The following is a 15812-nucleotide window of genomic DNA, read 5'->3' on the forward strand; positions in this document are numbered from 1 at the left end:
TATTAATAAATATGACATATTTAAGTCATCACACAAAACAAATTAGCCCAGTCTCCTTCCTGGGATCTGCATCTGAGAATAATTTTAGCACACAGAGAGTTTGCCGGAGTGTTGACTTCAGAGGACTGGTGGTGGGCATGCCTCTTTCCTCTGGGCAGTGAAACAGCACATTACAGCTGCAAAATGAAACCCAGGTTGTCAGACAGGGCCAGTGGGTTGTTTTGGTTTGTGTTAAGTACTACAAGGGGAAATTCTATTGGATAGGAAGTGAGGGGGAAGGAAACGGGACTTTTTAGCAAGTAACAATGATGTTCTAAAATGAGCACCAATAAAACATTTATGTTAAACATTTCCAAAACTATTCAAACAATAAACCTGGCTCTATTGCTTTGTTTGCTTTGCTGGTGATCCCAAGCACCATCATGGATGAGAACTTCATCCATCTGGGAAGAGGTGAAAAGAAGGCTTGTAAAGACTTTTGAATTGATGGAAATCTTTAGTTGATCATTGAAGTCGAATCCAAGATTCATGAAGACGTTAAAGTATGGGATTCCCCAGAGAGTGGTAATGAAGGAAATGGAATATGTTTGTTTTTAAGTTTTACAAAGCACCCTTTATCATGAAACGCTCAACATGCCCTTCCTTGAACTCTGGGGCAGTTCTCCTTTACTGACACCCAAGATAAATCTGTTAGCCTTTGAATCATGACTGAAGAATACGAATGATTAAGATGTTGCATAAGATATGGCATGCCATAAAATATTAATGGACATCAGACAGAAAGATTACCAGTATCAATCAATACAGGGCTGGCAATTGATCACAGTTAATGAGGAGAAGAAGGGTTGTAATACTGACCTCCCGGGGACAGATGATTCTCTTGGGTCTTGGTGCCTCTTGCTGTAACTGATACACTGCCAAAGGGAAAAATGCAATCCATGATAATCAGGAAATGGCAATACACACATGCAAGTAAACATGCATTCAGAGAGACTTCTACACAAATGCTCCTCAGAAACTAAGAATGCACTGGGTTTTTGTGTGTGTGTTTTAAAGAGAGAGATTACAGGTACATCTTCAGATCATAAGAATCAGGTCATTTATATGGAAATTAGTCACTGAGAATGTAAACGGACAAAATTGATTTTTTTTTTATTCTGATGAGGCTGATTTTGTTGGGTAATTGTTACTGACACCTTTCATTTTTATGACTTTCGTGGAAGCCTAAATATGATTGAAAATATTCTGAATATTTTAAAGATAGAATATCACTTGGGAGCACCTAACCGTAAGACCAAATGACAGGATTCTTGAATTTAAATGTAAATGCCAGAGGTCTTTGGACTGGCCAGACAAGGCCTGACATGAAAAGAAGTGTCATTCTCTAAAGGCATCTACAAAGGCCCATCAGAGGCTTTCCTGTGAATGAGAAAAACCTTGTGCCTTTTCTTCTTTTTCCTGCTCTCTCTCCATTTCTATGCTGTCTGTCACCATGGTTTCTCTTCCATTTCAGTGTTTCTCATTTCCCCTCCACCTCTTTCTATTTCTCTTCCTTGGCCTCTTTTCTGATCTCAAAGACTCTCAATAATAGCTCTCTTCCACCTGTTTTCAAGGCAAACTTCAGACTATGACAGAACTGAGCAGAAAACTCACGGACTAAAAACCAATTTAGCTCATCCTGTCACTATCAATGTGCCTTTTGCCATTATTTCAATGGCTGAAGCCTGAATGAGTCTTGGTTCTTCTGCAGGCCCACAATTCTGTTTGCTCTTGCAGAAAAATCATAGTCCTGTGGTGGTACTTTTAGACTCTACCACCTTCAAAAAAAAAAAAAGGAGAGTGAGTGAAAAATCTATGGCTTCTTTCAGTATCTTGACAAGGGCAAAGAATCCACATCAAGCTAAAAGTCCATCGGTGTGGCCTGCCTCAAGAAACCCTAACCCCACTAGAAAACAAAGAGAACATGGTTTGGTTTTCACAAGGCCCTAAGCTACAGAATGTTCTCAAACATGGGAAGGGGTGATACTGTGGTGTGGAAGAAGATGTGAAGGTGACAGGATCAATGTTGCAGTCTTGGGTTTCTCACATTTATAGCTTCAGCTCTCCGCCATCTTGGCCGCATTAAAGTAGACCCTATTCATCTTGGGGAGACTGATATTTCCAGGTCTCTGAGAGCCCGTATTTAGGAGTGCCGCCCTGAATGGGGCACGTCACAAGCCACCTGTGCCTTGTGGTCCTCTGGAGCTATTGTTCAAGTCCTCTCCAGAACCTTCCAGTAGAGCAGAAGTTCCGTGAGGAGAGAGATATTTTAACCCTCTGTATCTCACGGAATGCCTGGCAATACTGTATTGTATTAGGTGCTTGGTAAATACTTGCTGATTGACTGGAAGAAAGCCTTCTGAACACATTAGAGGCCTTTCTCAGGGCTTTTATTTTTTAAGCATTTCCTATACTCTATATCAGATGGGGTACCATCTTGAGAAGGGGGAAGGAGACAGAGGGGGCGAAATTTAGGAGCTCAAAATCTTATAAAAGTGAGTGTTGAAAACCAAAAATAAATTTAAAAAACCCCAACATTTCCTAGGCCCAAGTGCAAAATCTGAGTGCTTTTCTCTCACTCCTCATTTGCACCATATATGTGAGCTTCCGACCTCCTTTTCCAATCAGATATTTCCTAGCTAATTTCTCACACATATCCTCTTTGGCACATGCCCCAGTCTGACTTGCCGGGTTCACACAGTAAATGCTTGAGGTGGGATTTGAATCTTAGTCTTTCCAGTCCCAGGTCCTATGTTCTGTCACTCTACCTCCTGGCTCTTGTCTTGATTTGGATGGCTTAGACACTGCCATTCACTACCTTGCACAAATCCCTTCATCCCTCCAGGCCTCCTTTCCTCTCCTCTAAAGTGAGAGGACAGAATTTGGTGGCGTCTGAAATCCTTTTCAGCTGAAGGTCTGGAAGATGTAGCCAGAGTATGATTCTATAACCTTGTCCCAGATTGTTTCATTAGTTTGGGGGATTTTAGGCTAAAGAGTTAGACTGGTCAGTGAGGCCAAAGGCAGGAAGCCTTTCTTTGGCTCATTCTAAGTCACAAAAAGGCAATCTTGAAGCTTAGGGGGCAGACGGGGGAGGATCTGAGAAGGTGGAGGCAGAAAGCTTTCTTGCATTATCACTGATCCTGCAGAATCTCATCATTCCAGTGAAGTATAACCTCCCCAGAAGGCAGGCTGGAAACCAAGGGAATTTTTCCAACCAAGGGATGTGGGATGCTTTGTGAAGGTCTACGGTACCAAGCCTGAGTCCTTGTCCCCTGAGCCGGCCTCTCTCTTCAATGCCTTCCCTGATCCCTGGCCCCATCAGCTGGTGCCTCCCTCCCACAATCCCTTGGGCTGAACTTCCCGGTAGTTCCTCACTTTAAATTTGGACCATGTACCTTTGTATGCAGCATTATTGTCCCTGTGACTAGAATGCAAGCCCTTCATGAGGGGTTGTTCCATTCTTTAACTGACTGACTATTTATGGCACCAGGCCAAAGTCACTTTGCTTTTTTCACCCTGTCTTGCACTCTGTAAAAGCATCAAGTTATGCACCATAGGCCAGAGGCCAAAAGACATGTCATGCAAGGAAGGGCTCCTTGAGACCCTCCCCTAAGTTTGTGCGAAAGAGTTGGCCAGGCTGGTCACTGTAGATAAGCAGGCAGTGCTGAATCTTGCCTGGCGTTGACATTGTCCCACCCTCCAATAACAACATCCTGAAGGAGCCATGGGCAGGCCTGAGGGAACCCAAAACTTGTCTGGACTGCAGCTTTTGCCGTAGCACTGAAACCTGATATAACTAGCATGTATAGAGGGCTTTAAGGTTTGCTAAATGTTTTGCAAATATTATTTCACCGTATCCACATAGTAACCCAGGGAGGTAGGCACTATTGTTTTTCCCATTTTACAGATGAGAAAACAGAGGCAGGCAGAGGTTAGTTAGGGCACTTTGCCAAGGGTCAAACAGCTAATAAGTGCCTGAGGCTGGATTCAAACTCAGTTATCTCTGACTCCAGGGTCCAGTTCTTAACCCACAGTGCTGTCTGGCTCCTTCAAATGAGCATAATCCATAGCATGATGGGAAGGGGAAGGAGACTCACTTCTGGCCTTCATATTCAGGAATTATGGAATCACAAACCTTTACAGTTGGAAGGTCCCATGAAGGCTTTTTGCTACAACTCTCTATGTCCAGGGACTGGACCAACTTTCTTCCTGGCTCAGATTTAAGTTTGCTTAGTTATTTTTCTACCACGGCAAAAACCAAAAGTGACAGCGTGACTTCTCTGCAGTGTGGGTGCTGTCTTGAGTGCATCTCCTGGTAATATTTTAGAAGATCGGCTATAGTCTCTGCAGAATTCTCTCAGAGACATAACTAGTGTAGAGAGACAGGAGCTTTGTCTCAGGGGGACAACATTTAGAGAACACTGACTATCCTCTTAGTCTTTCAGAAGTAGGTACAAGTGAACGTAGCACTTGGGTTTCAAGATTAATTCATTTAAATTGGAGGTTGTAAGATAGAGATTCCTCCCCACTGAGGTGAGCGCTTTCTACACCAGGCCTGCCCTTCTCCATCCCTCCTCAACTGAGGCCTACAGTCACACAACCACTGGGGCCTTGTGGCTCTGTGTCTTCAGTCTGTCTCTCTCTGGAGTTTTCCTAATCTCACAAATCAATTTGCTTTTAAAAGTTGATTCAGTGGCACCCTAGTTCTGCTGGCCCTGAGCTCAAGAACTGCTGGTCAGAACTGTGAACTCTGGTCTGGAAGAGGGACATCTGGAATGACTTCTGGGGAAGTTTCTGGTAACAAACTCACTCAGAAATCGTTGGGGAGAAGTCTCCACTTGGCTCCAGAGGTGGGAGGAGAACCCAAGAAGTCAGCTGAAGGGTCCTCTCTCTGTAGGGCTGTATTTCCCACAACATACCACATGGGAAGGAATTTAGGCAATCTTTAAAGTTGCTTCCTTCTCTACAATTTTCTGTCACTGAATCTAAGGCAGCTCTTAGGTTTTTTTGCCCTAATGCATTTCTGAAAACCTGTCATAAGGTGGATCTCTGGGAACAATATAATAATTGGAATTGAATTCCTGACCAAGGATTTAGCATCGAATAAACTATCAATCAATCACCAAGTATTTATAAAGTGCCTTGTGTAAGCCTTGAAGGAAAAGATAAAACTCTCTAATCATTTAAAAGACACATTGTGTTCCAAGTCCTTCAGAATGGGCAGGAATGGGACAGATGCTCGACAGTCTGGCTCCTGACCCTCCTGGCTCCTGATCCGAAGCTCCCCATGAGCTCTTGGTTGCTAAGTCCAACCGCCTGTTGTCAGGCCTCATCTGGACCTCTCTGCAGCCTGTGGCACTGCCCATCACCTTCTCCAGGATGGCTTCCTCTCTCTCCTGGTTCTGCTGCCTGTCTGACCCTTCTTTCTCAGGCTCCTTTGGAGACTCTTTCTCAGGGTCACACACTCACTGTGTGCTGGCTGCCCTTCTCTTTGCCTTCCATGCTATCTCAATGATTTTCTCTGTTGTCCTGGGTTCAACTATTGTCCTAAAGCATAAATTCTCAGATTTTTTTGTCCAATCCTAACTTCTGTCTTGGGGCAGCTAGGCGTGGAGTCGGGAACATCTGAGTTCAAATCCAGCTTTAGACAGCTGTGTGACCCTGGGCAAGTCACTTCACCCTGTTTGCCTCAGTTTCCTCATCTGTAAAATGAGCTGGAAAAGGAAAAAGTCAACCACTTCAGCATCTCTGCCCAGAAAATCCCAAATGGGGTCACAAAGGGTCAGACATCATGGAGTAACAACAAAAGCTCTTTGGCGCTCCAGCTTACATCAGTCACCAACTGCCTCTTACGGATCTTGAATTGGTGGAGCTGCCCTTCTTCTGCCCCCCTCACTGTCTAGCACCTTCCCTCCCATCCCGCTGGATCCATCTTGTCATCTCCCCAGTGCAACATGGGCTTCTTGAGTTCTGGCCTTCCTGTGAGTCACCAGAACTTAGCATAGAACCTGGATTGTGGGAAGTGCTGATTATGAAATCTGTTCTTTTTGCCACCTGGGTGTGATGCTGATTCAAAGTCCCAGACAACTATTTACAAGGGTCCTCGATGTACTTTAAAATGAATGGTTACTTTAAAAAGCAATATATGCTTAATACTTTGATGGGTCTGATCTTAGCCATGGATCATTGAGAATATCATTTCCACCGATAAAAAATCTTATCAGTATCTGGTGTTAAACCATTCGACAATTTGTTGATATGGTTGTTGTTTTATTGGGGTCAGAGGGGAGATGGTGGTCAATGGCAGTTCAGCTTGTCTAGTATGTGGTTTGCTGTGGGCTTGATTCAATCAATACTCACCATCTGTACATACTAGGCAAAAGTAGATGGGAGAGCAAATCCAAAATGCAACCTGACCAGATCATTTGATAAAATGGACCGAAAACTAAAACCAAAAACTTTCATTAAACATATTTTATGTTGGATTTAGAGCTAGGCTCTAGTACCCAGGGATCATTTAGCTTACACCTTTATTTTTTTTTCCAGTTGAGAAAAATTTAGAGGCCACTGACTTAGAAAACCACAAATTAAGAACATCTATGTTTCATTGTATTTTTATTTCTTTTGTTAACTATTTCCCAATTACATTTTCATCAGGTTCAGACAACATTGGGGAGTTCTGTGGGCCACATGCCCTCTGTGCTGCATGGCCCAGGCCTCCTAAAAAGCAAGGAAGTCTCAGTGCCTCCTTTCTTTTAATAAAATTTCTTACATCAAATCCCACCAGTGAGCTCAGAGCTGAGCTCAGTAAAAGGTTAGTGTGGACACTGCCTTTGCCCCTGCCCCCTTACCCTTGCCTTGCCCCTGCCACTGCTGCTGGCATTTGTCCTGTTGGAAAACATTGTAAGGAAAGCCCTTTAAGAGTAAAGGCAGCTCCCCTACTTTGTCTTCTCTAAACTCCTGGGTTTATTCCAGGCCACAGATGCAACTGCTCAGCCCCAGACCAAAGGACTGCTACCAGAAAATGAGAGAGGCCTTTTTTCTGCCAAAGCTGCTATGCCCATTAGGCTGTCTCTGCCTGACTGCTCTAGAGAAGAAGCCAAAAAAGTTTGGGGAAGATGCCCATGTGCTCTGACCCACCCCCAAAGCCCATCCCTTTCCTGCCCTGATTAACCGAAATGAAGGATAACTTCTTAGCACAGCAACTATCATTCTGAATTCTGGGCAGAGCAGAATGACTCCCCTTCACCCCCCAGAAAAGTTGATTGGAGCAGAAAAAAAGCCCCCAAACCATCCCAGTATCTCCCAGATCTGAGAGAACCACTGTGCTGATCTGCTTTTGGAGGCCTTCAGAGCCTGGCTTTCTCTTGTACCATCACACTGCCTTTCTTCAAGATAAATATGGAGGGGGGGGATCATGTTTTGTGTCTTTCTGCCCCTGCCTCTAATCAGGAAGATTCTGGTAATGTGCTGGTATACAATGTGCTAAGTATTATCTATAGTTTTATTTAGAAAGAGCAGGCAGAGTTGGCAGAAAAGGAAAGGATGGAGATTTGGAGTGGACCACAGCACATGAAAATCTCCAAGCCTTCTTTGGGACAGCAGTCAGACAGAGAGCTGAAGGGGACCTCAGCTAATATTTACTACACAGATGAGTTAACTGAGACACAGAAAACTCAAGGGAAGGGTTTAAGGGTGCACAGGAACAAAGTAGCAGAGCCCCTGACTACAAATCTAGCCCACTTCCCTCATGCACCAGGTCGCCCAAACAGTCTACCTTTGGGTGGGCAAATCTCCAACCCATAAAACCACTACTTGCAGCCTCGCTGACAGCCTGAGCAAAAAATATCAAGAGCTGAGAGGACAGGAAGCCAGAATTCACCTATCATCTCAATCTTGAGTTCCTGTTATTTGTTGGCCAAATGCTGTGGACTCGTGGGCGGGCCACAGCCACAGCAAGGGAGACTCATTGCATTGTTCTCCATCGTTGGCTAAAGCTAACCTAGGAGACAAATAGTGGGTTTTGCCTCTGCCAATCCTTCGGGGGCTGCCGAAGTGTGCTAGAGTAATCTTACGGAATAATTAAATAAGGGGGTGGGAAGAATACTAACAGCTTTTTGAGGCGGATTTCATTTCTGGTACTCACAGTATGATTTCCATATTGGAGGCTGGTATTCCTCAGCATCTAGAATTTAAAAAGAAAGAAAGAAATCAGTTCATCCGTCCAAAGTCAAGCTGTCAACAAGTTGTCTTCTCTAGGAAGACGCAGCTTGTCAGCAAAATTTGCATTTCTGCCCCCAAGTGAACTGCACACTCATTTACAGTGAGGTTTCAGATAATAGGGAGAGAATGTCCATTTCAGCACTGTGGACTCAACACCATTTTCTTTTTCTGATAACTTAACATGACAGAATCAATTGCTGAACCATTTTCCTAGAGTCCAGTGAATCAAAAGGATATTTTAAGTAATTAACTCCATGGTGCCCTCCAGGAAGGTTTTCCAACAGCATGTAGTTGTCTTGGAATAATAAACATATAATTCATCATCTGGCTTCAAATGGGCTTTTGCCCATTTATTAAAATCACAAAGAGGAGAGTGTGTGTGATACTTAATCTCAAAGTTTTGCAACCCAAGCAACTGGGCTGTCCAAGCACCAGCTCTGATAGACGCAGGACACAGACAATTCAATTGAAAATACATTATCTCCTTGAGTTGGGTCCAATATGTGATTTAGAGATTTCCCAGAAAACTTATCAGAAGTGTCAGAGTGGAAGAATTACAAGCAAGTGTGAAGGGCTCAACGGCTTTTCATCAACCTAGTGTGGGGAGGGGGGAGGGAGAGGAGAATTCTTCAGGTTCAGAAGACGGAACCATTTAAATGTTGACAGATGAACTGATGATTCTAACCGAGATTGAACAGTCTCCCCGAGGTCACGGGAGGTGGGGTGATGATCCACTGGCAACAAACATTCTACCTGACAATGGATGACCTTGGTACAAATCCAGGCCCTGTCACTTATCTCTGGGGGGACTTTGCATAGGTCACAGCCTCTCTGAGACTCAGTTTCTAAAAGAAGTGACTTGGGTTAGATGATCTCAAAGCTTTCTCCCAGCTCAAGATCTAGGATCTAGAATCCTTCTGTCTATGGTTCTATGTGTCCTGAGGCCCTGGATTTGAGCTCATCTCATCTGACTCCAAATTTGGCTCTCACTACATGACCCTCTGTGCTCGTTTTTAATAAGTATTGTGACCAGGGTACGAATCATGGACTGGGGGATGGCTGAACAGGCCACGTGGATACAATTGAATTAGTGCTGGGCTGGAAGAGACACTGAGCAGGATGATTCCAAATCATTACAGTGCCTGGAACATAGTAGGCACTTTGCAAATGCCTGTTGGCTAACCAATTGATTGATTAAGGGCAGAATTTATTTACTAAACTCCTTTGGTTACACATCAACTATCTCCTATTTTGTGTCTTGCTGTTTTCAACACAATTCCAATTCAATTCAACCAATGCTCATTAGGCATTTACTATGGTCTGAACACTGTATGACTGGGAAGACTCAACTTCACGAGTTCAAATCCAACTCCAGACACTTACTAGTAACATGGCCATGTAACAGAAAGTGCAGGCCAGTGCTTCCATGAGCTGAACTGGGCCAGGAGAAAGGACCCCAGGCTGCCACCTCCTGCAGAAGGGTGGCATTGGGCAGAGGAGGAAGGACTCCAGAGAATATGCTGACAAGAGCCTCTAAATGTCCTGTCTGAGGGCACAGCCCCAGCTGTCCTACCCTAGTTATGACTCTGCTTCTAGGGAAGGGAGGGGACTCACACAAATAATAATAACAGCAATAAAGTGTTTATAGGTTTGTAAAGTGCTTTGCAGACATTATCTCATTCAATCTTCATAACGATTCTGGGAGGAAGATGCCATTATTATCGCAATTTTATAAGTGAGAAAATTGAAGCAGTTAAGTGACTTGCCCAGGTCACACAGCTAATAAGTTTGAGAGACTGGATTTGAATTCAGGTCTTTTGCCACCAACTGGCATTGTCACACAAATATCCACATGTGGGATTCAAAAGCGCTTTCCTGACAGCAATCCCTTGAGATTGACAGGGTACAAGTGTCACTATCTCAGGAGGATCTGTGTTCAAATTCAGCCTGTGTCATACTAGGCACCTCCAGGGAGCTTTCTCAGACTTGAAGTCCCAGAGAAGGTGTTGTTTGGATTTAGTGGAAGGTGGTTCCTCCCAGGAGCTTTCTCTACCAATGGAGTCACAGGTTCAGCCCCCCTGCCAAAAAAAGAACAAAAAACATCATGGATGAGGAAAGTGAGATTCAGTGGGTTTCATGCAGACTCCAAGCTAGGCCTCAAAGTCAGCTCTTCTGGTGCCTTCTGTACTTCTCTTAGCAGGACCCCTTCTGGTTCTCTGACATTGTGGCCATCCAAATAAAGGGGACACATTCAAAGCCATTTGCCCAAGTTCAGAAACCCGTCCTAGGCATTGGGCTGTGTAATACGCCAACATTCCTGTCCCTGCCATCCTGTTTTCCCATTCCATACCTGCCCACTAACTTTCAGAGTCAGTTGGCTTGACCAAAATTGGACCAACTCTTCTTCCTTTGTTAAAATTAAAAGGATTTCAGAAGAGACCCTTGATGTAGCATTGTACCTGTGTAGCAAATCCAAGCTATAAGCAATTTAAAAATTCTTGCAGAATATTATTTCTAAAAATATTGGGGTTACATGCATGCACTGAAGAGATGAGGTTTGAAATAACATGAGAGAGCTATCACAAAGATGCCATTCCACTGAGATAAGCCAGGACCAAATATGGTGGTTGTTGTAGGGAACCGAAGAAAAAGTCCAGTTTTGCTGATGATGGGTTCAGATGTGTCTTTAAAACCATAGAATTTCAGAGTTGGAAGGGACCTCAAATACCACCAGAGTCAGATGGGTTGAATGAACTCTCCTGACACCTAGTATATACTTGCAAGATACCTCGTTTCTACTTTGTCATTATTAGGTTTTTCCTGACATTTAGCCAAATTTTATTACTCACCCCACCCCCAACTCCTTTCTACCTCCTGCTCTGACTTGGGCTCTCTGAGCCAGGGAAGAGTGAATTGGCCCCCTTTCACATGGCAGTCCTTCCAATGCTCCAATAGCATGGCCCACTCCCTCCTGCACACATCTTCCACATTCTGTCAATGTCTCCTCATCTGGACAGTCTCGAGTCCCTTCAGCATCCCAGCTGTCCTGCTTTGGATGCTCTCCAGATGTTTTAATAAACTGAGCACAAAACACCAAAGTCAGTGACCATAAACTATTCTTTAGTATTTCCTTTAGTTAAACACTGGCCCTAAGGCATGGAGTTGGAGTTTCAATGCTATAAAATTCCTTGGCTTTAAAGAACTAGAATCTAAGGGAATGCCCATCAATTGGAGAATGGTTTAACCAATTATGGTACATGAATGTAATGGAAAACTATAGTGCTGTAAGAAACAAGCATTGGGACAGTTTCAGAGAAACCTGGGAAGACTTGTGTGAACTGATACAAAATGAAGTAAATAGAACCAGGAGAACATAACTCAGCAATTTTGAACAATACGATGACCCACAAGAGTTCCTGAAGGACTCATGCTGAAAAATGCTATTGACCTCCAGAGAAAGATCTTACAAAGTCTGAATGCAGATTGAAGCATACTTTTCCAACATTATTTGTTGTTATTGCTGTTGTGTTTTTTTGGTCCATTTTCCTTTGTAATATGGCTAATATGAAAATATATTTTGCATGACTTCACAGGTATAATCAATATGAAATTGCTGGCCTTCTCAAAGAAGGATGAAGAGAGGAAGGGAAGGAAAGAGAGAATGGGGAACTCAAAATTTAAAAAGAAAGAATGCTAAATGTTTTTGTTTACATGTAATTGGGAAAAATTAAAAGAAAAAGTGTACATATAATTGAGAAAATACGATTAAAAAAATTAAAAACAAACAAAAAACCAACACAGGTTCTTATCTGAGATGGTTTAAATGCTTCCCTGCCTAAGAGAAAACTATTGTGAAGGAGCTAGGTAACATAATGAATTGAGAACTGGACTTGGAGGTAGGAAAATCTTATTTCAAATTCAGCCTCAGATACTTCCTAGTTGTATGATCCTGGGAAAGTCATTGGACCTCTCTCAGTTTATTCATCCTTAAACAGAAAGAATAATGGCACCTACCTCCCAGGGTTGAAGTGAGGGTCAAATGAGATAACATGTGGAAAGTTCTTTATAAGCCTTAGAGTGTTCCATCAATGCTAGCTATTACTAGTATAATGCATCGAAGACCGTCTGAAGGATTCTCTAAAACTGTAAGTCTCAGGATCCTGGGAGGGTGGAGAGTGGAGACTTTTCCTAACAGCTCTCAGCTCTGTAAATAAGTAGCTGTGTGAGTGACATGGGGCAGGTCCCTCCATCTCTTCAGGCCTCAGTTTCCATATCTGTAAAATGAAAGGATTTGACCAATTGATCTCTCAGGCCCCTTCCAGTTCAAAATCTATGTTGGCATGATTTTATTCCCTGTCTAGTCACCATTAAATCAATTCATTTATGTATAGAAATAGAACAGACTCTTTTTTTTTTTAAAGCAATTGGGGTTAAGTAACTTGCTCAAGGTTACACGGCCAGTTATTTCTGGGTGTGGTGCTAAGTATCTGAGACTGGATTTGATCCAGGTCATCCCGACACTGGAGCCGGTGCTCTTACTCGCTGAGCCACCTGGCCGCCCCTAGAACAGACTCTTTACATTGCTCCATGGCCCGATAATTGGCATCATGGAAAAGTGGTTAGAGGGTAGGCCATGGAATCAGGAAGATCTGCATTCAAGTGCTACCTCAAAGACACCCACAAGCTGTGTGACCCACGGACATGTCATTCAACTCTCAAGTATCCCAGAGCACTCCCTCAGACTGCTTGTTGCAGGAATTGTTGGTCTACATCAATGGAGGTCATTTGCTCCCTAGAAATTCCACATTTAAATGAAGTCTCAGATTCAGACTCCTCTTTGAGGGCTGGGGCTTGACTGAGACTGACATGAAGCATTAGCCAAAACTTTACTCTTGCCTCTGCCAGCTCTGAGCCCACCTCCACTCCCATGCATTCACATTTTATCCTCTGGCAGCCATTTTGCTCCCTCCATCAGCCAGACCCACATTCTCATCACTGCTCCCTTGACTGCTACCCGAGAGCATTTCTATTCCTTCCCCCAAGATCTGGAACCTGTAATTAAGAGAATGACTGCCTGTATCCCTGAAAATCTTTTTTTTTTTGCCTTATAAAAGAATCCAGAATGATGCAGTCATTAGCCATGCATCAGTGGAGCCAATGTAATTACCTAAAATCCAGGGACATGCTTGACAAGCCACAGAACACAAGATGTTTGTGGAGCCTGGAAGCATTTGGTCAAGAGACATTCAACAGAGACTCTTAACCAGGACGCAATAATTCAGTAGTTACTGATCTTGGCTATTTCTCTCCCTCACATATGGTGATGTTCAAAAAGGCTCATAGTGTCTGTGTGTGTGTGTGTGTGTGTGTACACGCACACATATACAAGGGGCTTTGATTGTCATCCAATCCATATCCCTCACTTCACACAAAAAGAAAGAAGCCCAGAAAAATTGCCCACCATCATACAACTTAGATTTTCTTTGTTAGAGAATCATATGATTACAGATTATCAGAGCTGGAACAGATATTAAAGGTTATCAAATCCAATTCCATTTTACAGATGAGGAAACTGGGGCCTAGAGAAGGGAAGGGGCTTATCCAAGATGTAGCAGCAACCCCACTGGCATCCCCATGATGGCTGCTAGCACAAGTTCTTAGATCTGCTTTACTAGGAAAGGCAGCTGTTCAAGGGGGCAACACTCTTTTTTAATCACATTCACTAGTTCAGGGGAAGTCAGCACCCTGAACTTCAGAGAAAATTCAAATAAAATATAGAGGAAATACAAGAAAATACAAAATAAAGACCAACAGACAGGGCTCTGACTGCCTGAATCAACTATACACTTTACATACCTCCCTGGATCCAGAGAGCCCTTACATCGGAGCAGTCAGGGAACTCTGAACACACAGCCACTCCCCAGGGAATCACAAGATCCTCCTCATAAATGATCCCCCAAAGCAAATGCCAACTCAGAGTATGCATACATTTCTCAGGACCACAGGGCATCAGGTGTGAAAGCCTCCCCCAAGCAAGCTTCCCTTATGGGTTCCAGGGGCAGCCTATTAATGGGGGGAGGGGGGATCTTACATCCCATTAACATCACACAAAGCCACACAAGTAAGTTATCACCTCCATTTTTGTTGTTATTGTTGTTGTTATTCAGTTGTTTAGTTGTGTCTGACTCTCCATGACACCATTTGGGGTTTTCTTGGCAAAGATACCAGTGGTTTGGCATTTCCTTCTCCAGCTCATTTTACAGAGGAAGATACTGAGGCAAATAGGGTTAAGTGACTTGCCCAGGGTCATACAGCTAGTGTCTGAGGCCAGATTTTGAACTCGTGTCTTCTTGACTCCAGGTCTAGAACTCTATGCACTGCTCCACCTAGCGACCCCCACCTCCATTTTATGGATGTGAAAACTGAATCTCCCAGATGGTCATAAAGTCATAGATGTAGATTTTGGAAGGCCCTTCATCCTCTTCATTTCACAGATGAGAAAACTGCGACCCAAAGTAGAAGTAATTCACCCAAAGTCACATAGTAGATGAATGAGGATGCGATCTCAGGACAGTCTCCTGAATCTAGATACATACTTTGTGTTTATCACTCTATTTATACGCTGTATTGGTTTTTGTCGGGGCCTGCGATTCTCTGAGTGAGAAAAGTCTTTCCATCAATGCCATTATGTTGGGCAACATACACCCCACGAGAAATGTCTTTATTTATTTTTAGCATTCATTTAAAAATTTTTTTGAGTTCTGAATTCTCACCTTCCTCCCCTCCCCCAGCCATTGAGAAGGTGAGCGATGTGATATTCACATGTGAGTACACATGAAGTCATGAAAAACCTATTTCCATACACAACTTACACTCTTAGACAACTGTCCAGGGTTCTTAGACGATGAGTGACTTGTCTAAGATCTGACCATTCGGGGTCAGAGGTTGGACTTAAACCCTGGTCTCCTTGACTCCAAAGCTTGCCCTCTACCCACTACTTCAGCCTGCCTTATTTGGATTTTATACCCCTAGTAAAGTGTAATCTCCCTGAGGGCAGGGTGCCTGGCTTTTTAAATCTTCCTAGCCTTTAGGTTCTAACACAAGTGCCTTTATCTTAATGGATGTCTAATAAATGCTTGTTGAGTAAATTGAATTAAAGTCTGTGGTAGAACAGAGTGATGTCAGATCTGGAGTTAGATAATCAAGAGTTAGGTGACCTTGGACAAGTCCTTTCATCTTAGTTTTCTCCACTTTAAATTAAGGATCAGAATGCTGGCACACAGGCATGTGAGGAGAAAAGTACTTTGTAAGCCTTAAAGGCTTATAGAAATGTGCATGATGATACTTTTCTCCTGACGCCACACCTTATGTGGGGCCAGCCATCTCTCTCTCTCTCTCTCTCTCTCTCTCTCTCTCTCTCTCTCTCTCTGTCTCTCTCTCTCTCTCTGTCTCTCTGTCTCTGTCTCTGTCTCTGTCTCTCTCTCTCTCTCTGTCTCTCTCTGTCTCTCTGTCTCTCTCTCTCTGTCTCTCTGTCTCTCTGTCTCTCTCTC

The 15812-nt window shown here is 43.4% G+C and overlaps 1 protein-coding gene across 1 annotated transcript in view; it reads right to left on the bottom strand.

The window, feature by feature from the left end:
• The window catches only part of CHN2 (chimerin 2), a 286149-nt gene that overhangs the window by 124339 nt on the left and 145998 nt on the right, over positions 1-15812 (bottom strand). The window contains exons 2-3 of the mRNA XM_069088634.1: positions 8186-8224; positions 859-914 (exon numbers count right to left, since the gene is read on the bottom strand). Coding sequence (XP_068944735.1) covers positions 859-914; positions 8186-8224 — 95 coding nt within the window. The remainder of the gene's footprint in view (positions 1-858; positions 915-8185; positions 8225-15812) is intronic.

The sequence above is a fragment of the Petaurus breviceps genome, unplaced genomic scaffold (genome assembly GCF_028583685.1).
Source record: "Petaurus breviceps papuanus isolate PSGF00001 unplaced genomic scaffold, PetGlider_PUasm1.0 185, whole genome shotgun sequence".
Lineage (NCBI taxonomy): Eukaryota > Metazoa > Chordata > Mammalia > Diprotodontia > Petauridae > Petaurus > Petaurus breviceps.